Genomic DNA, 26,423 nt, shown 5'->3' on the forward strand with positions numbered 1-26,423 from the left:
GCATGTGGCATGCTTCTGCAATTCCAGCACTCAAGATATGAGAGACAGGAGACTCTTGGCTGCACAGTGAGTTTGAGGCCAGCCTAGGCTACATAAGACCCTAACTCAAAAAGAAAAATCAACTCCACAATGACAAACAAGAAAAGAATAACAAAATCAATACTGAGAGCAGGTGTGTCTACACAAAATACTATCGGCTCAAGTTTGATCCTCAGCACCCTCCTCCTACCTCCTCAAAACGCTAAAGGACTTCACACACACACACACACACACACACACACACACACACACACACACACACATGCACACGCACATGCACACACACATACTCACAAACAATATCTACACAAAATGCTATCAACATAAAATTCAAAATTAGGCCAAATAAACTTAGGATGCTTAGGTTGGCTTCCTGTGGCTATTCTTGCAAACTGGTTTTCTGATAGTTCTGTAGGTTACAAGTTCCAAATGGGTCTCACTGGGCTCAGATCAAGGTGCCAGCTGGCCTGCCCTGGAGGCTCCGGGATATTGCCTTTTCCAGTATCAAAACTCTAAATTCCACAGCTAAGCCATGTCCCCAGCTCCTTGCTGGGGAATTCTAAGCAGCCAATCTTGAGGAAGTAAGATGAAGGGCTTCAGAGTTCCTCACTTTTCACATTTTCTTTTGAAACTCAGCTCCATATCCTCACATCTCATTTGTCCCATCTGAAAAGGGAAGACAGCAAATCCCCACTTTACTGGGTTATGGTGAGGGCTAGAATGGAGGAGGTGGACATAGGAGGTGGTGACTCCTCACTTCAGAAACACTCCATCTTGGCTGGTTTAATTCCTGGCTCAGTCATCTACCAGTTATGTAACCTTGGGAGTAGATGACTTAATCTCTCTGTCTCAGCTTCCCCATCTATAAATGGGATCCACAATAGTCCCTTCTAAGTAGGAGGTTGGGAATGATGCCTAGAGCTGTGTGAGCATGAGTGGCAGTGTCAATAATGGTCACCAGAAAGAAGATTGGTGGTCTGAGAGTGTCTGAGGGGTCACTCGTATGTGGCAGCTTCTGGAGGATTCTTTGTGCTGTGGAGCCTGGAGACAGTGGGTATCTTTCTAACTTGTTTTCCACCTTATTTTTTGAGACAGGGTCTCTCACTGAACCTACAGCTCGTCAGTTGACTAGATTGGTTGGCCAGTGAGCTCCCAGGATAATCCTGTCTCTGATCCCCAGCATTGCATTACAGGCATTTCCATGAGTGCTGGGGACTTGAACAATCATCCACCATGACCAAGTAGGATTCATCCCAGGGATGCAAGGATGGTTCAACATATGAAAATCAGTCAATGTAATACACCATATAAACAAACTGAAAGAAAAAAAACACATGATCATCTCATTAGATGCTGAAAAACCCTTTGACAAAATCCAACACCCCTTCATGATAAAGGTCTTAGAAAGATCAGGAATACAAGGAACATTTCTAAACATAATAAAAGCAATTTATAGCAAGCCAACAGCAAACATCAAATTAAATGGAGAGAAACTCAAAGCGATACCACTAAATTGAGGAACAAGACAAGGCTGTCCACTCTCCCCATATTTATTTAATATAGTACTAGAAGTTCTAGCTAGAGCAATAAGACAAAAAAGGAGATCAAAGGGATACAAATTGGCAAGGAAGAAGTCAAACTTTCACTATTTGCAGATGATATGATAGTATACATAAGTGACCCCAAAAACTCTACCAGGGAACTCCTACAGCTGATAAACTCCTTCAGTAAAGTAGCAGGATACAAGATCAACTCAAAAAAATCAGTAGCCCTCCTATACACAAATGATAAAAGGGCTGAGAAAGAAGTCAGAGAAACATCACCCTTTACAATAGCCACAAATAATATAAAATACCTTGGGATAACACTAACTAAACAAGTGAAGGACCTTTTTGATAAGAACTTTAAATCTCTAAAGAAAGAAATTGAAGAAGATATCAGAAAATGGAAGGATCTCCCATGCTCATGGATAGGTAGGATTAACAGAGTAAAAATGGCAATCTTACCAAAAGCAATCTACAGATTCAATGCAATCCCCATCAAAATCCCAACACAATTCTTCACAGACTTGGAAAGAAAAATACTCAACTTCATATGGAACAACAAAAGACCCAGGATAGCTAAAAAGAATCCTATACGATAAAGCAACCTTTGGAGGCATCACCATCCCTGACCTAAAACTCTACTATAGAGCTATAGTAATAAAAACAGCTTGGTACTGGTATAAAAACCAACATACAGACCAATGGAATTGAATTGAAGACCCTAGCATTACTCCATGCACATATGAACACCTGGTTTTTGACAAAGGAGCCAAAACTATACAATGGAACAAAGAAAGTATCTTCAACAAATGGTGCTGGCATAACTGGATGTCAATATGTAAAAGATTACAAATCCATATCTGTCACCATGCACAAAACTCAAGTCCAAGTGGATCAAAGACCTGAACATAAATCCAGTTACACTAAACTTAATAGAAAAGAAAGTAGGAAGCATTCTTGAACGCATTGGCACCAGAGACCATTTCCTAAATAAAACACCAACAGCACAGACCCTGAGCACAGCAATTAATAAATGGGACCTCTCGAAACTGAGAAGCTTTTGCAGGGCAAAAGACACAGTCAATAAGACAAAAAGACAGCCAACAGAATGGGAAAAGATCTTCACCAACCCCACATCTGACAGAGGATTGATCTCCACAGTATATAAAGAACTCAAGAAACTAGACATCAAAATACTGAACAGTCCAATTAAAATGGGCTAAAGAGCTAAACAGAGAATTCACAAAACAAGAACTACAAATGGCTGAAAGACATTTAAAGAAATGCTCAACATCCTTAATCATCAAAGAAATGCAAATCAAAACGACTCAGAGATACCACCTTACATCTGTCAGAATGGCTACGATCAAAAACAACCAATGACAGTCAATGTTGGAGAGGATGTGGAGCAAAGGGAACACTCCTCCACTGTTGGTGGGAATGTAAACTTGTACAACCACTGTGGAAATCAGTATGGTGGTTTCTCAGAAAATTAGGAATCGAACTACCTCAAGACCCAGCCATCCCACTCTTGGGCATATACCCAAGGAATGCTGATTCATACCATAAAGATACATGCTCAGCTATGTTCATAGCAGCACTATTTGTAATAGCCAGAACCTGGAAACAACCTAGATGCCAGTCAATGGAAGAATGGATGGAAAAATGTGGTACATATACACAATGGAGTACTACTCAGCAGAGAAAAACAATGAAAGCATGAAATTTGCAGGCAAATGGATGGAACTAGAAAAAATCATCCTGAGTGAGGTAACCCAAACCCAGAAAGACAGTCATGGTATGTACTCACTCATAAGTGGATTCTAGATATAAAATAAAGAACAATCAGACCACAACCCATAGAACCATGGAGGCTATATATATAGCATGGAGGTCCCTAGGACGACTGTGGCTTATAATAAATTTCGGTTTTACTCAATTATTGAAAAAAAATAGCCAAATGAATGGAAACACATGAACTATGAACCAAAGGCTGAGGGGCCCCCAGCTGGATCAGGCCCTCTGAATAGGTGAGACAATTGATTGGCTTGATCAGTTTGGGAGGCAACTAGGCAGTGGGACCGAGTCTTGTGCTCAGTCCTGGACTGAGTCTACCAGGTTGATTGCAGTCCTCGGGGGAGGATTTGCCCTGGAGGAGGTGGGAATGGGGGGTGACCTGGGGGTAAGGGGAGGGGGTCGGGGGCAGGAGAATAGGGAAACCCATGGCTGATATGTAGAATTGAATGGTATTGTAAAATAAAATAAAATAAAAATTAAAAAAAAATAAAAATAAATAAATAAATATTAAAAATGTCTTCTTAAAAAAAAAAAAAGCTCCCCAATGCTTTTCCCAATGGTAAAGGGTTACCTTGACCGTCCATTGTTAATCTACATTCATTAGTCCAATGCCTGCCTTTGCCATACCTTCTGCATAATCCAGAAGGGAGGGTGTTCTGTTGGGATTATTCTTAGCAAAAACATTGTTTCCAGGCATGCCCTGTTTACCATCCCTCTTTAGGTGACCTTGTTTATTGCAATTGAAACACTTAACATTTCAATTTTTCTTCAAACCTCTGGAAATCACCTCTCCTATTCAAGCACCATGATGGTTATGAGACTCAATTTTGATTATATCTCAGATCCACTCTTCCAAGGGTGCTGACCTTGCCTTTAAAGACCTAACTACCCTTTTGCATTGTGATTTAGGATTTTCTTTCTTTTTTTCTTTTCTTTTTTCTTTTTCTTTTCTTTTTTTTTTTTTTTTTTTTTTTTTTTTGTTCTTTTGAGACAGGGTTTCTCTGTGGTGTTTTGGTGCCTGTCCTGGATCTCACTTTATAGACCAGGCTGGCCTCGAACTCACAGAGATCTGCCTGGCTCTGCCTCCTAAATGCTGGGATTAAAGGCATGTACCATCACTGCCTGGCACTTTAGTATTTTCAAAAGCTAGAGATTCATATCTTTTGTCTAGCTTCCAAATTTAGTGTCATTCTATTTACTGCTGATGTGAATCTTTGTAAGAAATCAGTGAAAGTTTCTTTGGGGCCCAGTAGGACTTCTGTAAATGACTCAATTTTCTTTCCTACTTCTTCAATTCTGTCCCAAGTATTCAAGGCTGTTGCATGGCATAAAGTCAGGATGTGGTTATCATATAAAGATTGCCTTTGTACATTAGCATAATCTCCCTCTCCAAGAATTTATCTTGGGAGATTTCCATACCCCTAGCCTTACTTCACTTTTCAATGGTCTTAACCTCATCTTTCCACCAGCTCCTCCATTGTAGTTGAGAACCAGTCTTGAAAACTGCTGTAACCAAATCTCTTCAGTCTTGGAGGATAATTCTATTAGAAGTTGACCACAAGTTTAACATCTGCTTCACAAAAGGTGAATGCACGCCATATGAGACTATCACTTCCTTGAATCTCCTCAAATCTAACATTTGCACAGGAGTTCCTTCAGTTCTTACACAGTCTTGGGGATATGTGTCATTTGGCAGGTCCTGTAAGGTTACTGGATAAATTAAGATTGGCTGTTTGAAAAACTTAGGCTGTTTCTCTGTAATCTTATAATGCAATGCTGAGATTGGTTCTCCTTTAAATTCCTCTGTCTGGGTCTGACTATCTCTATGATCTAGTTTTTCTAAAACTTTTATTTTGACACTCATATTGACCAACTTATTTAATGATAAAACAAAAATGATCAAACAAATAATATTTATAATTTACATTACATAAATCCCATCTACATTAATTATCCTTTCATTTAATTGCTCCATTTTCAAGCCATCTATCATATTATCAGAGACCTAACTCCCTCCATTGTGAAAAGTGTTTCCCATTTTTTAATATGGGAAAAAACTATCTGTCTTTCTTTTTTTAAACTAATTACCCCTTTTAACAAATCCCAATTGACTCACCAAATCTGCTGACAGTGATGATTCAGATGATGGTGAAGTAAGGCAGCTACCTAGTGGTGCAGAGCCTGAGGAGGGGGTTCAGGGAAAACTACAATCCACCAGGAGAGGGAAGAAGCCAAAGAGCCAACCATTTGTATGGGGAAACATGCAAAAATGGCTAACTCCTGTGGTTTTTGGAGCCCAAAGGCCTATGAAATCTGATGCATAGAGGCTATAACAGAAAAAAATTCCAGACTCCCTCAGAGAACTTGGGGAAGAAAACAGAAATCTAGCCAGTGGGGTGGTAACTCTGGCTGCATATAGCTGCAGCCTGAGCCAGTGGCTACAAAACCACATGCAAGTGGCTTTTTCATGAATTCATGCCCCACAAGTTGAACACCAGATTTATCAACACTTTTTGAGACAGAATCTCTAGTACAGGTAAAACTCAACTATCCTATGTATATAAAGATAATCTTGACCCCCTGATTCTCTTGCCTCTTGGTCCCCCAGTGATGGGATTCCAGATGTTTATAACAATGTCCAGTTAATGTGATTTTGGGGATTAAACCTAAGGCTTTGTGCATGATAAAATAAAAACCATAACAACCCACTGACCTATATCCCCATCCCTGATGACAACATTTTCATCAATAGCTAAAGGTAAAAGTTTCTTGATACCAACTTGGTCAAGTCTTTCCAGGAAGACTTCATCTCAGGAGGGAGCCCTGTTGTCAATGGTACTTGATTATATCATGGCACCTGGGGCTGGAGAAGATGAGCCTCAAACATATTTTCCATTTTGTGTTTTTTTTTTTTTAACCTGGAATAGGACCCCAGATGCAACGCTCCAGGGAAGAATATTTTTCAGAATCCTCCAGGGGATATTAGAAAACTGAGTTAAAGGAGCTATGGGAATAACAGTAGCCAGCATAGTAAACAACAAAATTGGAATTTACATGAATGGACACAAATACATGGGATATGTATACACCAGCTGGCTGGGTAAATTCAAACTCTACACATAGTCAGACTTTGTAGGTACTTCCACGATGCTCCTGCTTTTTATGTTCCTGGTCCTGCAGTATTCCAGCTATGTCTACTCCTTTGATCGTTCTTACTGTGCTGCAAAGACAAAACCCAGTGTATACAAAGATGGGGATATGGTGGTTGCTGCATTTTTCCCACTTTTTACTATTGTCTTAGATTCTGTGACAGATAATCCAAGCAATGAGACCTACTATCTTCAGTAAGTTCATTTTTTGTTTCTTCATTTTCTGTCTTATTTTCAAATGAATAATGCCTAGAAATATTATGTGTGCATACATCAGTGCTATCTACATCATCCACACTGTTCTTTCTACTCCATGTCCCAAGAACTATCTCTAAATTATTTTTATTATTTCTATCACTAGTTTCTTTGCTTCAAAAAGAACAAAAAGGATTCTAGTTTTCTTCATTCCAGTTTCTCCTTTCTGAGACTCAATTATCTCTTTATTGCTCAACCATTCCTGACCCTCTTTCAGCCTGTGTTGTCACTGAATTATATCTAATTGTATTACCTAGAATCATAATACCAGCCTTTGGCATGAGTTATGTACAAGGAGTGTATGGAAATAGTAAGGATCTTTATTTTTGAATTATTTATATTTGCTTTTTTAGTTATTTGTATTAATTTGTATTTGTATTGTTATTAAACCTTTATCAATTGTAAAGTTGGCAAAGATTTTCTTACTCTGTGGGTTTTTTCTTCACCTGATTGAATACTGTGCAGAAGACTTTTAGTTTTATGAAGGCCCAAGTGTCAACTGTTGGCCTTAATTCCTGGACAAACAGAGTCTTTCCTTACAACTACATCATGAAGGGCACTGCTTGTGTTTCCTACTAGCAGCTTTGGTGTTTCAGACTTCACCTTTAGGTCTTTGATCCATTTTGGTTTAGTTTTTGTGCAAGTTCATAGATATGGATTTAATTTCATTTTCTGCATGTGGACATCCAGTCTTCCCAGAGCCATTTGTTGAAGATGCTTCCTGTTCTTTGGCATAGGTGTTTTGGCATCTTAGTCAAATATTAAATTGCCAAAGTTACATGTACTCATGTTTGGGACTTGATTTTGTTCCATTGGTCTACATGTCTGTTTTGTGTCAGTTTCATGTTTTATTACTATGACTTTCTAATATATATTAAGATCTGGAATTGTAATCCATCCAGCATCATTCTTTTTTCCAGGATTGTTTTGTAATTTCATATAAACTTTAGGATAATTTTTTATTTGTTCTGGAGAAAAATGAGATGGAATTTTGACTGGGATTGCATTGAATCTATAAGTAGCTAGAATGGTCATCTTTATGATACTACTTCTACCAGTCCATGAGCATGAGGTATCTTTTCATTTCCAAGTGTCTTCTTCCTTCTTCAGAAGTTTAAAGTTTTCATTAAAGAAATCCTTTATTTACTTGGTTAGGTTTATTCCTAGATAGTTTATTTTCCTAGAACCTATTGCAAATGGGCATGTGTTCATGATCTCCTTCTCTGTATGTTTGTTGGTGGTACATCAAAAAAAGCTATTGATTATGCAAGTTGATTCTGCATCCTGCCACATTACTGAATTTGATTATCATTTCTTTTCTGGTAGAATTTTTAGAATTTCTAATATATAATATTATATTGTCTATAAATAATGATAGCTTGACTTTTTCTTTGCTTACTTGTATTCCCCTAATTTCCTTCTCTTGCTTCATTCTTTTAGCTAGTACTCAAGCACAATATTAAAAAGGAGTGGAGGTGGTAGACATTCCTGACTAGTTTCTGAGTGAGATTACTGAAGCTTGTCTCCATTTAGCTTGATGATGTTGCCTGTAGGGTTTTGTTTTGTTTGTTTTTCATTTTTGTTTTTGTTTTTCGAGACAGGGTTTCTCTGTGTAGTTTTGGTGCATGTCCTGGATCTCACTCTGTAGACCAGGCTGGCCTCAAACTCACAGAGATCTGCTTGGCTCTGCTTTCTGAGGGCTGGGATTAAAGTCATGTACCATCGCTGCCCGGCTGCCTGTAGGTTTTCTCACATGTATCTCTTATTATGTTGAGGTATGTTCCCTCTAGCCCTCCAATTCTTTAGGACCTTTATCTTGGAAGCATAATAGATTTATCAAAGGCTTTCTATGCATCTATGGAGATAATAATTTGATTTTTCCCCATAAGTCCATTATGTGACTTATTACATTTATTGACTTGAGACATATATTGAACCTACATTTCAAGAATAAAGCCAACTTGGTTGTGATTAATGATCTTTTTGTTATATTCTATTTGCAAATATTTTGTTGACTATTTATTTAGTCTATGTTCATTGGAAATCAATATGGTGTCTTTACCTGGGTTTTGTGTTAGAGTGATACTGGCTTTGCAACAGTTTGGGAATGCTAATTCTGTCTCTCTCTCTCTTTTTTTAAAACGGTTTAAGAAGGATCTGAAAGATTAAAAGTCTGGTAGAATTATGCTGTGAATCCATTTGGCCCTGGACGTTTTCAGCTGAAGACTTTTCATTACTATTTTAATCTCCTCATTTGTTATGATTCTATTTAGATTGTTGACTTCTTCTTGGTTTAATTTTTGTGAATTGGCACAATCTGGAAAGCCATCTATTTTTTTAAACTTTCCCAGATTAATGAAATACAGATTGTAAAATTTCTCTCATAATAGTATCAGTTTCTTAGGTGCATGTTGTAATGCTTCCCTGTTCATTCCTGATTCTGCTAATTTAGTTCTTCTCTTTGTTTATTTTGGTTAGTTGAGCCAAGAGTCTGTCCAGTTTTTTTATCTTCTCAAAGAACCAGCTCTTTGATTCACTTATTCTTTGTGTTGTTTTGTTTGTTTGATTGTTTTTTTTTATTGATTTCTATTCTGATTCTTTATTTATTGCCCTTGATTTGTTTTAGATTTGGTTTTGTTTGGGTTTTTCTTTTTAAATTTTTAGTTGCATCATTAAGCCATTTATTTGTGGTCTTCCTAATTTTTAATGTACATGCAGAGAGCTTTAAATTTTCTCATAAAACTGCTTTCAATGTGTCCAGAGGTTTGTTTGCGCTGTGTTTTTATTTTCATTTAGTTCCAGGAAGTTTTTTATTTAATTCTTAATTTCTTCATTGACTCATTTATCATTCAGTAATGAGTTGTTTAATCACCATGAATTTGTGTATTTACTAGAGATATTTTGCTATCAATTTTATTTTATTGCATTATGGTCATCTAAGATACAAGAAGTGATTTCAATCTATTTGAGTTTATAAAGATTAGTTTTGTGTGGTGGATGTGGTCTATTTTAGAAAAGTTTCCATGTGCCATCGAGTAGAATGTGTATTCTTTGGTGTTTGGGTAGAATATTCTGTAAATCTCTGTTAAGGATATTTGACGTATGATGTCGAATCATTCTAATGCTTCTCTATTTTTTGTTCAGTTGACCTCTCTATTTGAGAAAGTGGGGATGCCCTAGACTTTGGAGAATATATATTAAGGATAGTAATATCTTCTGGTTAACTGTTGCCTTTATTAGAATGAAGTGTTCCTTTTAATCTCTTCTGATTAGTTTTAGTTTGAAGTCTATTTTATCAGATACTAGTTTAAGCCATGCCTATTTCCTTCTGGGTCCCTTTGGAGGAATTTTGTCCATCATTTTACTCTAAGCTGGTGGCTATCTTTAAAAATGAGATGTGTCTCTTGGCAATCAAAGATATTTAAACTTTGTTTCTTGATCCATCAGGTTAGTCTGTGTGCTTTAATTGGAGAATTGAAGCTATTGGTATTTAATGTTATTGGTTTTTATTGAAAATAGATTTTTTAATTCAATATATTCTGATAATGGTTTTGCCTCCCCCGACTCCTCCTAGGTTCTCCCCACTTTCCTATCCATCCAAATCTTTCTCTTTTATTAGAAAACAAGCAGGCATCTAAAATAATAATATAAGATAAATAACAGAATAGGACAAAACTACCAGACAAAGCACAAGAAACATTTACAGACATAGAAACACACACATTCACCCACAAATAAAACCCATAAAAACAAAATTAGAAACATATATGTATATATATATGTGTGTGTCTGTATACATATATATGTATATGTGTATATATGTATGTATGTATGTATGTATGTATGTATGTATAAATGGGTGTAGACAGAGAGCTAGATAGGGAGAGAGAGAAATCTTTAAGGGGGGAAAATGCCCAGGCAAAGGATTATAAAACAAAACAAAAATCTCCAAATATATCACTGGATTCATTTTGTGTTGGCCATCTACTGCTGGGTGTAAGATCTGTCCTTAAGTGTGGTTTATATACCCAATGAGAATCCATTGGAAAAAAACTGATTTTTCTTTTGCAAGTGGTTATCTCTAGCAAATCCTCAGCCAGAAAGGGCCAAGCTCCTGTCTCTACCTTGCCTTATCACTTCTTCTCTCTGCCCAGCCATATTACTTCCTTTTTCCTCCTCCCAAGTGCTGGGATTAAAGGTGTGTGGCACCACTGCCTGACCTCTAGTGGCTAGCTCTGCACTCTGATATCAAGGCAAGCTTTATTTGTAAGAGCACAAGCAAAATATCACCACACCAAACACTACTGTTCTACTGAAAGAACATAACAATAAAACGACTCCTTTTTTATGGGTTGCTGTTTTCTTGTTGGTCTTTTTTACTCTTTTGGGGACCCACCACACAACTCCCAAATAAGTCACACACACAGAGGCTTATTCTTAATTATAAATGCCCAGCCTTAGCTTGACTTGTTTCTAGCCAGCTTCTCTTAACTTAAATTATCCCATCTACCTTTTGCCTCTAGGCTTTTCCTATTCTTTTCTGAAAATATTACTTTTATTCCATGGCTGGCGGTGTAGCTGGGTGGCTGGTCCCTGGAGTCCTCCTCCTTCTCTGGCTACTACTTTTTCCACAGATTTCTCCTTCTATATGTTTTGTCTGCCAGCCCCACCTATCCTTTCTCCTGCCTTGCTATTGGCCATTCAATTATTTATTAGACCGCCAGGTATAATAAAATGACGCCTAATGACATTCTGCTGTACTCTTAGATCAATGTCTTGATCAGCCATCATCACAAAGCCATCTACCAGAGATCTCAACTGGGATACATAAGCCCCTTTTCTTGCAAATATTTCTTTGTATGTCTCCATTCCCAGCTATTCTTTCCATTTTCAGGCCACCATCATCCTGTTAGTTCTCACTGTTCATCCAGACATTTTCACGTCTACTTTCATGTCATCTGTACCTATATGGTTTTATGTATCTATATAAAATCTAGATCTCACCAATGAAAAACATATACTGGTCTTTCTAAGACTGGCTTAATTCACTTAATATTATTAAGTTACACCAGTTACACCCATTTTCCCTGCAAAGGCCCAAGTTCATTCTTTATAGCTGAATAAGATGCCATTGTACATACGTGTCCCGTTTTCTTTATTCACAGCTCTGTTGAAGGACACTGAGGTTAGTTTCATAACTTAGCTTCTGTGAACAATGCTGAATATGGCTTATGAGAGAGGTGTGCATCTCCTGAAGGTAATATTTCAAAGGTACTTCTCTTTTATAGCTTAGCATATGAGGCTGCTTCCACTTTCGCTCTTGCTGCCAAGGAACTAATTCCTGAGGCTGTGTTTGGTTCGCCTCTCGGTGCCCTCTTCTGCCATCCTTTCACCTCCTTGTGTACCACTGAGACTCCTCCTCTATTCTCTTCAGAAGTACAAGTTCTGGGTGCATTTTAAGAGATCTTTGCTTGATTGAGATGAATATGAGAACTTTTAAATTGTAATTTTGTGTTTCAAGTCCTCTCTCTCTCTCCCTCTCTCCCTCCCTCTACTCTCCCTCTCTTCCTCCCTCCCTCCAACTTCTCACTATGTAGCTTTGGCTAGCCTGGAACTTGTTGTGTACATGAGGCTCACCTTGAGCTCACAGTGATCTTCTGCTTCCTAGATGCTGGGATTAAAGGCTTGCATCACTATGCCGAGTTCTCAATTTTTTTAAGAAAATAATATTTATAATGCTTTAAGAACAATTCTCAGCTCTAATTTAAATATGCATATATGTCTAAAAACTTTCTGATGTTACCTCCCTCCATCTCACCTCTAGTATTCAGAAATAAATAAGTTTTTAAGTTTTTCCAAATTCTTGTTTTGACTTGACCTACTACTGTAAGCTGAAAAGTGTATTCTATATGTTATCACTTAAAGTCTATTATCTTGTGTCATTTTTTTCTTTTGAAAAAGAGTACAGTATATGTTCTTCCTAAATAAAGGTCCAGTTAAGATATTTCTTTTCCTAATAATTTTTTTTGTTTTTGTTTTTTTTATTTTTTGGTTGTTGTTGTTTTGTTTTTTGTTTTTCGAGACAGGGTTTCTCTGCGTAGCTTTGCGCCTTTCCTGGAGCTCACTTGGTAACCCATCCTAATAATTTTTTATTAAGCGATTTTCCATTCATTTTACATCCTCAGCTATTGGTCCACAGTTCATGCGTCTCCACTAGTTTGACTAGTTGTTTCTGTACTTTTACTAATCGTGGTCTACATATCTCTTGCTCATAGAATCCCTCCTCTCTCTTGTCAACTGAACTCCTGGAGCTCTGCCTGGGAGCAAGCCGAGGATCTCTGCATCTGCTTCCATCAGTCACTGGATGAGGGTTCTATGATGACATTTAGGGTAGACAGCCATCTGATCACCAGAGTAGGCCAGCTCAGGTGCCCTCTCGACTATTGCCAGGAGTCTATGGTGGAGTCATCCTTGTGGATTCCTGGGAACCTCCTTAGCACTATGTTTTTCCCTATTCCTATGGTGTCTGCACTTGTCATGGTATCTCTTTCCTTGCTCTCCCACTCTGTTACCATTCCAGTTCGAACCTCCTGCTCCCCTAAGCTCTTGTCTCCTGTCCCTTGCCCCCCATTACCCCACCCTACCCCCAGTTTACTCATGTAGATCTCATCCATTTCTCCATCACTGGGCAACCCCTGCATCCTTCCTAGGGTCCTCCTTACTAGCTAGCCTCACTGGAGCTGTGGGTTGCAGTCTGGTTATCCTTTGCTTTATATCTAGTATCCACTTATGAGTGAGTACATATCATGTTTGTCCTTCTGAGTCTGGGTTACCTCACTCAGGATGATATTTTCTACATTTACTTGCAAACCTCATGGTGTCATTGTTTTTCTCTGCTGAGTAGTACTCCATTGTGTGTATGTGCCACATTTTCTTAATCCATTCTTCAGTTGAGGGACATCTAAGTTGTTTCCAGGTTCTGGCTATTACAAATTATGCTGCTACAAACATAGTTGAGCATGTGTCCTCATGGTATGGTTGAGCATTCCATGGGTATATACCCAAGGGTCTTGAGGAAGATTGATTCACAATTTTCTGAGAAACTGCCATACTGATTTTCAAAGTGGCTGTACAAGTTTGCATTCCCACCAACAGTGGAGGAGTGTTCCCCTTGCTCCACATCCTCGCCAACATAAGCTGTCTTCAATGTTTTTTATCTTAGCCATTCTGACAGGTTTAAGATGGTATTTCAGAGTCGTTTTGATTTGCATTTCCCTGATGATTAGGGATGTTGAACAATTCCTTAAATGTCTTTCAGCCATTTGAGTTTCTTCTGTTGAGAATTCTCTGTTTAGCTCTATAGCCCATTTTTTTTAATTGGACTGTTAGGTATTTTGATGTCTAGTTTCTTGAGTTTTTTATATATTCTGAAGATCAGCCCTCTGTCAGATATGGGGTTGGTGAAGATCTTTTCCCATTCCATAGGCTGTCATTTTGTTCTATTGACCATGCCCTTTGCCTACAAAAGCTTCTCAGTTTCAAGAGGTCCCATTTATTAATTGTTGCTCTCAGTGTCTGTGCTACTGGTGTTATATTTAGGAAGTGATCTCTGGTGCCAATGCATTCAAGACTACTTCCTACTTTCTCTTCTATCAGATTCAGAGTAACTGGATTTATGTTGAGGTCTTTGATCCACTTGAACTTGAGTTTTGTGCATATTGACAGATATGGATCTATTTGCAATCTTGTACATGATGACATCCAGTTATGCCAGCACCATTTGTTGAAGATGCTTTCTTTTTTCCATTGTACAGTTTTGGCTTCTTTGTAAAAAAAAAAAAATATGTATTCATACGTGTGTGTCAACGTCTTCAATTCAATCTCATTGTTCCACATGTTGGTTTTTATGTCAATACCAAGCTGCTTTTATTAATTACTAAGGCTCTTTAGTAGAGCTTGAAGTCAGGGATCGTGATGCCTCCAGAGATTGCTTTATTGTACAAGATTCTTTTAGCTACCCTGGGTTTTTTGTTTTTCCATATGAAGTTGAGTATTGTTCTTTCCAGGTCTGTGAAGAATTGTGTTGGGATTTTGATTGGGATTACACTGAATCTGTAGATTGCTTTTGGTAACATTGCCATTTTTACTATTTAATCCTACCTATCCATGAGCATGAGAGATCTTTCCATTTTCTGATATCTTCTCCAATTTCTTTCTTCAGAGACTTAAAATTCTTGTCATATGGGTCCTTCACTTGCTTAGATAGAGTTACCCCAAGATATTTTATATTATTTGTGGCTATTGTAAAGTGTGATGTTTCTCTGAGTTCTTACTCATCTCTTTTATCATTTGTATATGGAAGGGCTACTGATTTTTTTTTAGTTAATCTTGTATCCTGCCACATTGCTGAAGGAGTTTATGAGCTGTAGAAGTTCCCTGGTAGAATTTTTGGGGTCACTTATGTACACTATCATATTGTCTGCAAATAGTGAAAGTTTGACTTCTTCCTTTCCAATTTGTACCTCTTTGAGCTCCTCTTGTTTTCTTATTGCACTAGCTAGAACTTCTAGTACTATATTGAATAAATATGGGGAGAGTGGGCAGCCTTATCTTGTTCCTGATTTTAGTGGAATCGCCTTGAGTTTCTCTCCATTTAATTTGATGTTGGCTGTTGGCTTGCTGTAAATTGCCTTTATTATGTTTAGGTATGTTCCTTGTATTCCTGATCTCTCAAGGACCTTTATCATGAAGGGGTGTTGGATTTTGTCAAAGGGTTTTTCAGCATCTAATGAGATGATCATGTGGTTTTTTTCTTTCAGTTTGTTTATATGGTGTATTACATTGACAGATTTTTGTATGTTGAACCATCCTTTCATCCTTCCCTGAGATGAAGCCAACTTGATCATGGTGGATAATTTTTTTTATGTGTCCTTGGATTCAGTTTGCCAATATTTTATTGAGTATTTTTTTGCATCAATGTTTGAGAGTGATTGGTCTGTAATTCTTTCTTTGTTGCATCTTTGTGTGCTTTGGGTATCAGGCTAACTGTAGACTCATAAAAAGAGTTTGGTAATGTTCATTCTGTTTCTATTGTGTGAAATAATTTGAAGAGTATTGGAATGTCTAGAAAAGTAACTTTTAACACCGGAGAAAATGTCATCCAGCAAAAAGTGAAATTTATTTAAAAGAAAATATGAAATGTGGAATGTAGATGGCTCAGAGAGTAAAGTTTTTGCCTTGCAAGCCTGAGGACCAAAATTCAGATAACCCAAACCCCACAAAAAGTTGGGTACAGTAGCACTTGTCTGTAATCCCATTGATACTATGAAGAAATGAGAAGCAGAGGTAAGATAATCTCCAGAAGTCCCTTGACTGCTAGCTTGGTTCATGTAGGAGTAGAAAATAAAATTATTATTTCTCAACAAAATGGAAAGGGAGGACTGACATTTCTTTGAACCTCTACATGTATGTCATGGCATAAACACCCACGGGACTTTGTAACCTGCTACAAAGATGTTTGGACATCCATATTCATTGCTGCTCTATTCACAATATCCAAGAAATTGAATCAACCTAGATGTTCATAAACTGATGAGTGGGTATTAAAAATGGGGTACATATACACAATGTAATATTGCTCAATTGTAAAGAAAAACTAAATCATGAAGTTTTCTGGTAAATGGATAAAACCAGAAAAATTGCACTGAGTGACATCACCCAGGCCCAGAAAGACAAACGCCATATGTTCTTTCACATATGAAAGTCCTAGCTTTGGTTATTTATTTGTGTGTTTGACATGGAGTACATGTGGAAACTAGAAATGGACTGCTGGTGGCAGGGCTGGGGGGTGCATTTAAGCAGGATGATGGTAGAATATAGATGAAATGTAAGTAGAGAGTGAGAATACTAGAGGCAGAAGAGTTCAACAGGTAATAGAATGAGGGCGAATGGGGAAATGAGAGACCAAGAGAAGGCTTATAAAGTGGGACACTGATGCGATGGGCCAGGAAAAATTTATTAGGGAAAGAATAAGGTACACTCATGACACAGAACAAAGTAGATACCGCTGCTAATCCAGCTGTCATTGTCCTGCCATTCTTCCCAAGGGTGATAACCAACTTCAAGCCATGCTTCTCCACCACTTGATCCTGCACCCACCACTCAAGAAAGAGTGCTTGTGATCCCTCTCCTCAGTTCTTATCTGGTCATGTACTCAGAAAAGACCATGCCCGTAGGGCAAGTTACCTCAATACCATTGGCTAAGTGGATTGAATTCCCACAACAGACTTATCCAAAATATACATGAAGAATGTACTTGGAAATCTATGATCTTGCAATCCAAGCTTAAAAAAATTATCCATTGCCGGGCGGTGGTGGCGCACGCCTTTAATCCCAGCACTCGGGAGGCAGAGCCAGGTGGATCTCTGTGAGTTCGAGGCCAGCCTGGACTACCAAGTGAGTTCCAGGAGAGGCGCAAAGCTACACAGAGAAACCCTGTCTCGAAAAACCAAAAAAAAAAAAAAAAAAAAAATTATCCATGTATGGTGGTGCACACCTTTAATCCCAGTACTTGGGAGACAGAGGTAGGCAGATCTCTTTGAATTCAAGGCCAGCGTGGTTTACATAAAAAGTTACAACCCGTACTGAGCTACACAGTGAAATGCTATCTCATAAATATATATGATAAAAAGCAATAGTAGAATATATTTGATATAAAAAAGGGAAGGAAATACTGGGAGCTGTAAGTTTAAATGAAGTATAGGAGTATAGGGCAAAGGATTGGTAGGAGTTTGTTTTTAAGGCTGTAATAAGTCTTATGATGTTCAACTAATTTGTAAGCTACTTAAAATATTTTAAAGTAATTTGAACAGAAGTACCCTATATAAGTTAACAATGCTGATCCTGGGAAACATGGGTTATTAAATGAAAATCTCAGTGCCAAACTCAGACTACCTCCCTATCCTACTTACTGGTCACAGAAGACCGAGTCACCTAAAACAATAAAGTTAATTGCCATTGCTCTTGTTTGTCCAAAACAACTAAATGGCAAGACCCTATTGTTCTAGACATCACAGATTTTGGTTGCAAACCACAGAGATGTCAATCTTGAAGTGACCAGAAAAAATCTCCCTGATGAATAGCTTTTGTAGTACTAGTAGGTGCTATTTAGGTTGCTGAGGAAGAAAAGAGATCAATGATCATGTCTAGTACTAGACCCTACATGCCACAATAACAACCTGCTAGGCAAGATGTATCCAATGATACAATAGGAGCAACTATTTATGGGAGTAACTAGCCATTTTTTTTATTAGATTTGAGTCCTGTTCTATGGGAGAGTATTTATGCCTGGTACTGTTAAGTATGGCTAAAAGTCATGACTAGGAAACTCACAGGTCCCTAGGGAAGAATCTATTGATGCTTTTTCCCCTAAATTGTCATGTTGTCAAAATTCCTTCTAAATGTTTATATCCATAGATTTCTGCTACTCACAACCTTGGTCAAAGAAACTTTTATTACAGTGAATAGAGGTTAATGCAGAGAGGGATCACTGTTCAAAGTGCTAAAAGTAAGCAATCTTGGGTGTTCACTGACAAGATCTGTATCAAGCACCCTTCAAACCAAAATTTAAAGAAGAGGGGGAGAAAATAATGTGAGTGGAGAGGAGTGCTGAGAAATGTCCTCTGAATATGACATGCTATTGAACACATAAACACACTGCAAATGTGATTGCCCACATGAAATATGGGCAAAATTATGCCAGTTAAAACTTCCAGGATGGATTGTAGAGGGACTTCCCAGGGTCCACTCCAGCTGAGGAGATACTGACAACTGATGGCTGCTGAGGGAGGTTGAATCATTTTTCTTGAGGAGTGTGGCCACTGGTAGATTTCCCGTGCCCTAGTGGATGATCCTACACCCATGCACTCATGACATGGGTAGCAATAATTGGACTCCACAGGTTGTTACCTCCTGGGAAAGGGAAAATTTGTTTTCTATAATGGAATGTCACTGGGTATATAACCACAGTCCAGAGTAAGCTTCCTGCTAACACAAAACCGACTCCAAGTCTTTATTGTACTTTTTGGGTTATTTTGGTATTTTTAAAATTTGGTTTGTTTATTTAATTTGACTTTTTTGGTTTTTGTTTTATGTTGAAAAAAAGGGAGAGAACATGAATTATGTGTAGGTAGGTGGGGAGAATCTGGAAAGTTGGCAGAGGGAAAGAATATGATCAAAATAGGCATATATAAAATTTTCAAATAGTAGCTTTAAAATTTAAAAGATAAAAATTAAATAAATGAATAAATATAAAATAAGGGCATGAAGTTGGGAAGAAAATGTAATGGGGGAATCCTAGAAGTCAGAAAAGGAGAATGAGAGTGGATATAATTTATATACATTGTGCATATGTATGACATTTAATTTTATGTTGGCTGTTGGCCTTTTTTATGTTCCTTGTATCCCTACTCTCTCCCTGACTTTTATCATGAAGGGGTGTTGGGTATCAGCATCCAGTGAGATGATTATGTTTTTTTTTCTTTAAGTTTGTTTATATGGTGGATTATATTGACTTATTTTCATATGTTGAACCATTCCAACATCTCTGGGATGAAGCCTACTTGATCATGGTGAATATTTTTGATGTGTTCTTGAATTACTTTATTAAGTATTTTTGCATCTATATTCCTAAAGGAAATTGGTCTGAAATTCTCTTTCTTTGTTGTCTTTATGTGGTTTGGATATCAGGGTGACTGTGGTCTTATAAAATGAATTTGGGAGTGAATGGGGGGTGAGGTGGGAGAAGGTGGGTGAGCAGAAGAAGGAGAGGGAGGCAGAACTGTTGTTGGCAGGAAAAATAAAAAAAAGTAATAAAAATGAAAAATAAAATAAATAATAAAAAATGAATTTGGTATGTTCCTTCTGTCTCTATTTTGTGCAATAATTTGAGAAGTATTGGCTCTACTTTGAAAATATAGTAGAATTCCACACTAAAACCACATAGCCCTGGGCCTTTTGGGGGAGGGGAGTGAGAGACTTTAAAGGACTGCTTCTATTTCCTTAGGGATGATAGGTCCATTTAAGTTGTTTATTTGATCTCGATTTAACTTCGGTGAGTGGTATCTATCAAGAAAATTGTTCATTTCTTTTAGATTTTTCAATTTTTGTGGAGTACAGGGTTTTTAATTAAGACTTAATGATTCTTTGAATTTCCTTGGTGTCTGTTGTTATGTCCTCTTTTTCTGATTTTGATAATTTAGATATTCTCCTTCCATCTTTTAGTTAGTTTGGATAAGGGTTTCTCTATCATGTTGATTCTCTTAAAAAACCAACTCTCTATTTCACTGATTCTTTGTATTGTTCTCTTTGTTTCTATTTTATTTAATTCAATAACTCAGTTTGATTAATTCCTACCATATGGTCCTCTTGGGTGTTGTGGTAGTTTGAATGTATTTGGGTCCCATAATCTCATAGACAGTGTCACTATTGGGAGGTGTGGCTTTGTTAGAGTGGGTATGGCCTTGTTGGAGGAAATGTGTTACTGTGGGGCAGGCTTTGAGGTACTTTTGATCAAGCTTCCCTCAGTGTGATTGTCAGATGACTTCCTGTTGCCTGCAAGATCTAGGACTCTCTGCTATCCCTGCAGCACCATATCTGCCTGCATGCCAATATGTTCCCTGCCATGATGATAACGGACGAAAACCTCTGAAACTGTAAGCAAGCCTCCTCAATTAAATGTTTTCCTCAAAAGAGTTGCTGTAGTCATGGTGTCTCTTCACAGCAATAGAAAACCCCAAGACAGAAGTTGTTACCAGGGACAGGAATGTTGCTGTGAAAGGCTTGATTACATGTTTGTTTAGAGGAATTTGAACTTTGGTGGCTTAGGTTTGAAAAGCAGTGGAATGCTTTAATCACTGCTTAGTGAGCCATACTAGTAGGAGCATGGCTACTACAGACATCCACTCTAACAAAGCTACACCTCCCAATAGTGACACTCTCTATGAGATTATGGGACCCAAATACATTCAAACTACCACAACACCCAAGAGGAGCATATGGTAGGAATTAATCAAACTGAGTTATTGAATTAAATAAGACAGAGGTGCTAAGAGTTATTTGAATTTTGGGGGCTCACCCAAGAAGAGCATATGGTAGGAATTAATCAAACTGAGTTATTGAATTAAGTAAGACAGAGGTGTTAAGAGTTATATGAACTATGGGGGCTCACTCAAGAGGTTTCAGAGGAGAAGAATTTTATTATATTGCCTAGAGATTATTCTTGTGATATCTTTGTTAAGAAAGTAGCTGCCTTTTGCCCTTGCCTAGAGAGTCTGCCTGAGGATAAAGTGAAGAATTTTGAATTAATTATGTTGGCAGAGGAAATCTCAAAACAGCCTCCATCATGTGTTTTTTTAGCAGTAACTCTAATGAAGATTTATAATGAAAAGAAATAAGCTGAGCAGAGTAAATTACAAAATAAAATTTTTGTGGAGAAAAGGAACACCAGGAAGTGGAATGGAGCTAAATCCTGTGTTCAAGGAGATAAAAGGATTAAAAATGAAATAAAGGGAGTGGAAACCTTAGGGCAAGATCCCACCCAGCTAAGTTTCCAATTTGTGGAAAGAAACTGAAGAAAGGCTTAGAGTTGAGTGTGGTGGGGCACACCTTTAATCCCAGTACTGAGAAAGCAGAGGCTGACAGATCTCTGAGATTGAGGTCAGCTTGGTCTAGAGATCAAGTTTCAGGACAGCCAAGCTTAGGCAGTGAAGGACAGAAAGCTGGTGAATATGTAATTGAAAGAGGGGCAATGTTCTAGCCACAGTAAGCAACAGAATTTGGCAGCTTTGGGCACATTGTTCTGGCTTTAGAATTAAGGATAAAAGAAAGGAGTCATGGAATAAGGGATGCCGAGGACAGACATGTGTCAGAGATGTTCCTGCATGGAGGCCTAGTAGAGAGGCCATTGCATGAAGCTGTGAAGTTGAAGCCTGGATTATCTTGGAGAACCTAAGATGCCAGAGTCATGGGATACCTGCCCAGGAGAGCTGCTAACAGAGAGTGGAACCAGCCCAAAAAAACAAGTGTGTTGCAGTCAACAAAACTAAACAGAGTTGAAAAGCTGAAGACCGTTTTGACATCAGAAACGGAGTTGCAGTGTTTGGAGCTTTCGCAGCTGTTTTTCGGTCTTGCTTTGGTCCAGTATTTCCTCACTATACTCTCATCCCTACATTTTAGAATGGTAATATATATCCTGTGACATTATATGTTGAAAGTATGTGAATTTTTTTATTTTGCTTTTTTTTTTTTTTTTTTGAGACAGGGTTTCTCTGTGTAGCTTTGCGCCTTTCCTGGAACTCACTTGGTAGCCCAGGCTGGCCTCAAACTCACAGAGATCCACCTGCCTCTGCCTCCCGAGTGCTGGGATTAAAGGCGTGTGCCACCACCGCCCAGCTTTATTTTGCTTTTATACAGAATTACAGCTAAAAGATTGCATGAATCTCAGAAGAGACTTTGAACTTTAAACATTATTGAGACTGATAGACTATGGGGTCTTTGTTATAAGCTTATGGGGACCAGGGAGTGGAATGTGGCAATTTGAATATAATTAGCCCCCATAATCTCATAGAGAGTGGCACTTAGGTGGTGTGGCTTTATTGGATTGGGAATGTCCTTGTTGGAGGAAGGGTGTCACTTTAGAGGCAAACTTTAAGGTTTTCTATGTTCAGGATACCACTTAGTGAGTCAGTTGACTTTCTGTCGCCTGCAAGATATAGGACCCTTAGCTACCTCTTCAGTACCATGTCTGCCTGGATGCCATCATGCTCCCCATCCTGATGATAATGGACTGAACCTTTGAAACTGTAAATGAGTCCCCTCAACTAAATATTTTTCTTAAAAGAGTTTCAGTGGTGATGGTGTCTTTTCACAGCAATAAAAACCCCTAACTAAGATAGGTGTGTTTGCTTCTTTTTCTTCTAGAGCCTTCATGTGTGCTGTTAAGTTGCTAGAATGAGATCTTTCCAATTTCTTTATGTAGGCACTTAGCACTATGAATTTTCCTCTTGGTACGCACTTTCATTGTGACTCATGAGTTTTGGTATGTTATGCAATAATTTTCATTGAATTCTAGGAAGGCTTTAATTTCTTTCTTTATTTAGGATTTTACCTAGTAGTCATTCAGTAGAGAGTTTTTCAGCTTCCATGAGTTTGTAGGATTTTTTGTTTTTTCTGTTGTTGAAATCCAGCTTTAATCTATGGTGGTCTGATAAGGTACAGGGGGTCATTTCAATTTTATTGTATCTGTTGAGATTAGCTTTGTGACCAAGTATATGGTAAATTTGGGAGAAAGTTCCATTAGGTGATGAGAGAAAGGTATATTCTTTTGTGTTTTGGGTAAAATGTTTTGTAAGTACTTGTTAAGTCCATTGATTTATAATGTCTATTAGCTCCATTATTTATCTGTTTAGTTTTTGTCTGGATGACTTGTCCATTGATGAGAGTGGGGTATTGAAGTCTCCCACTATCACCATGTGAAGATCAATGTGTAGTTTAAGCTTTACTAGTATTTCTCTTACAGATGTGGGTGTCCTTGCATTCAGGGAATAGATGTTAAGGATTGTGATGTCATTTTGGTAGATTTTTCCTTTAGTGAGTATACAGTGTCCTCCCTATCTCTTTGAATTAATTTTGGTTTAAAATCTATTTTGTTAGATATTAGACTGGCTATACCAGCTTGCTTCTTAGGTCCATTCGCTTAGGAAGTCTTTGTCCAACCCTTTAAGGTAATGTCTATGTTGTGGCAGTAATGTTGAGGTAAATGTCTATGATATTTCAGTGTGTTTCTTGTATACAGCTTGTATATTCAATAAGGATGAATCCTATTTTGCATACATTTTGTTAGTCTGTGACCTTTTTTGGGGTAATTGAGGCCATTGATATTGAGAGATATCAATGACCAATGATTGTTAATTCCTGGTGTTTTGTTGGTAGTGAGTAGTGGTGGTGGTGTGTGTGAGTGTGTGTTGTTTCCCTTCTTTTGGTTTTACTGATGTGAGATTGTTTCCTGTGTTTTAGTGGGTGTACCTAACCTCCTTAGGTTGTAATTTTTGTTCTAGTGTCTTCTGTTGGCCTGCATTTGTAAATAGATATTGTTTAAATTTGACTTTTATCATGAAATATCTTTTCTCTATCTACATGCTGGATGCAAATGAATGGAACTAGAAAAAAAAAAACATGCTGAGTGAGGTAACCCAGACCCAGAAAGACAAACACAATATGTACTTACTCATAAGTGGATATTAAGTGTAAAGCAAAGGATAACAAGGCTACAATCCACAACAACCCCAGAGAAACTAGGTAACAAGGAGGACACTAAGAGAGACTTGTATACATCCCCTTAGGAAGAGGAAATATCTCCTGAGTAAACTGGGAGCACAGAAGGAGGTGATAGGTGAGGAGGAAGGAGAACATGAGGGAACAGGATGGTTGAGTTGGGGAAGGGACAGAAAGGGAGAGCAAGGAAAGAGATGTCTTGATAAAGGGAGCTATTATGGGGTTAGGGAGAAACCTGGTGCTATAGAAATTCCCAGAAATCAACAAGGATAACCCCAGCTAAGACTCCAAGCAATAGTGGAGAGGGTGCCTGAACTGGCCTTCCCCTGTAATCAGATTGATGACTACCCTAATTGTCATCATAGACCCTTCATCCAGTAACTGATGGAAGCAGATGCAGAGATCCACAGCTAAGCACTGGGCCAAGTTACTAGAGTCCAGCCTAAGAGAGGGAGAAGGGATTATATGAGCAAGGTGGTCAAGATCATGATGGGGAAACCCACAGAGACAGCTGACCTGAGCTAGTGGGACCTCCCTGACTCTGCACTGATAGCTGTGGGACCTGGAGGGGACAGAACTAGGTGGGTGACAGTAGTGTGGCTTGGGCAGTGTGTGGGGCCACTGGCAGTAGGGCCAGGATTTATCCCTAGTGCATGAACTGGCTTTTTAGAGCCCATTCCTTATGGAGGGATGCCTTGCTCTGCCTCAATACAGGGGAGGGGGTGCTTGGTCCTGCCTCAACTTGATATTGCAGACTTTGTTGACTCCCGTGGGAGGCCTTATCCTCTGAGAGGACTGGATGGGGGTGGAGTGCGGGGGGGAATGTGGAAGAGGAGCAAGAGGAGGGGAGGAAGGGGGAATTGTAGTTGGTATGTAAAATAAAAAAGAAACTTTTAAATAACAAATGAAAGTAAAAAAAGAAAGTTTTGCTGGATATATTAGTCTGTGCTGGCTTCTGTGGTCTCTTAGAGTATGCAAGACATCTTTCCCTTCTGTCTTTTAGAGTCTCTGTTGAGAAGTCAGGTGTTATTCTAATAGGTCTATCTTTATATATGACTTGCTATTTTTCTCTTGCAGCTTTTAATATTCTTTCTTCTGTATCTTTAGTGTTTTAATTATTATGTGACACTGAGTCTTTCCTTTATGGTCCAATTTATTTGGTGTTTTGTGTGCCTTTTGTGTTTTTATAGGCATCTTCTTCTTTAGGGTAGGAAAATTTTCTTCTGTGATTTTGTTGAAAGTATTTTCTGGGCCTTTGAGATGGGACTCATTTTTATTCCTATTATTCTTATATTTGGTCTTTTCATAGTGTTGCAGATTTTCTGGATGTTTTGTGTCAGGAATTTTTTAGATTTAAGATTTTCTTTGACTGATGTATCTATTTCTTCCACCACATCTTCAATGTCTGTGATTCTTTTTTCCACCTATTATACTCTGCTGGTGATGCTTGTGTCTGTAGTTTCTCTTCACTTCCCTAAATTTTCCATTTCCAGAATTATCTCAGTTTGTGGGTTTTTTTTTTTGTTTCGTTTTGTTTGGGTTATTTTCTTCCATTTTCAGGTCTTGAACATTTTTATTTGTTTCCTTCAACTATTTGTTTTTTTTTTTCTTGGCTTTCTTGGATTTCTTTTAGGGATTTACTCGTTTCCTCTAATTTTTTGTTTGTCTTTTCCTCAATTTCTTTAAGGAATTTATTCACTTCTTCTTTAAGGACTTTTATTGTCTTCATAAAGTTGGCTCTAAATGTCATTTTCTTGTGCTCCAGCTGTGTTAGTTATTCATGACTTGCTGTAGTAGGATAGCTGGGTTCTGGTGGTGACATACTGCAGTGGTAGTTCTTGATTGTATTTTTATGCTGGCATCTAGGCTTCTTGGTTTGAGGTGATTGATTATAGGTCTAGGTGCTGATTTCTGGTTTTGTCTTTGTTGGGTGGGTGTTTTGTTTCTTGATTTCTGTTTTCTCTCTGGTCTTCTGGCCTGTGTGGCCTGATGCTGAGCAGGGGTGTCTCCACCTGAGTTGAAGGCTGGACTTCTGGTAGGCATTGTAGTCTCTTGTTGAGCAGGAGTCTCAACCATAGTTGGTGCAGGATTTCTGGCAACCTATTTGGCCTCTGTTCTAGCAGGGAGTCTCTATCCAAATTGGAAGTGGATACATAGCAAAGAGGAGGGTAGGAGGGTTGGGGATAATGTTGGGGGCACTGAGGAGTGTTGGAAGAATGTCTGTTTGCAGATGGTTTATCTGGAATTCTGGTGGCCAGTGTAGCCTCTGGTTTAGCATGGAGTGTCCACCTAAGTTGAGCACTGAGAT

At 38.2% G+C, this 26,423-nt stretch overlaps 1 protein-coding gene across 1 annotated transcript in view; it reads left to right on the forward strand.

The window, feature by feature from the left end:
• The first annotated feature begins 6,527 nt into the window (after positions 1-6,527).
• The window catches only part of LOC102908952 (vomeronasal type-2 receptor 116-like), an 89,204-nt gene continuing 69,308 nt past the window's right edge, over positions 6,528-26,423 (forward strand). The window contains exon 1 of the mRNA XM_076560111.1: positions 6,528-6,724. Coding sequence (XP_076416226.1) covers positions 6,528-6,724 — 197 coding nt within the window. The remainder of the gene's footprint in view (positions 6,725-26,423) is intronic.

The sequence above is a fragment of the Peromyscus maniculatus genome, chromosome 23 (assembly GCF_049852395.1).
Source record: "Peromyscus maniculatus bairdii isolate BWxNUB_F1_BW_parent chromosome 23, HU_Pman_BW_mat_3.1, whole genome shotgun sequence".
Taxonomy (NCBI): domain Eukaryota; kingdom Metazoa; phylum Chordata; class Mammalia; order Rodentia; family Cricetidae; genus Peromyscus; species Peromyscus maniculatus.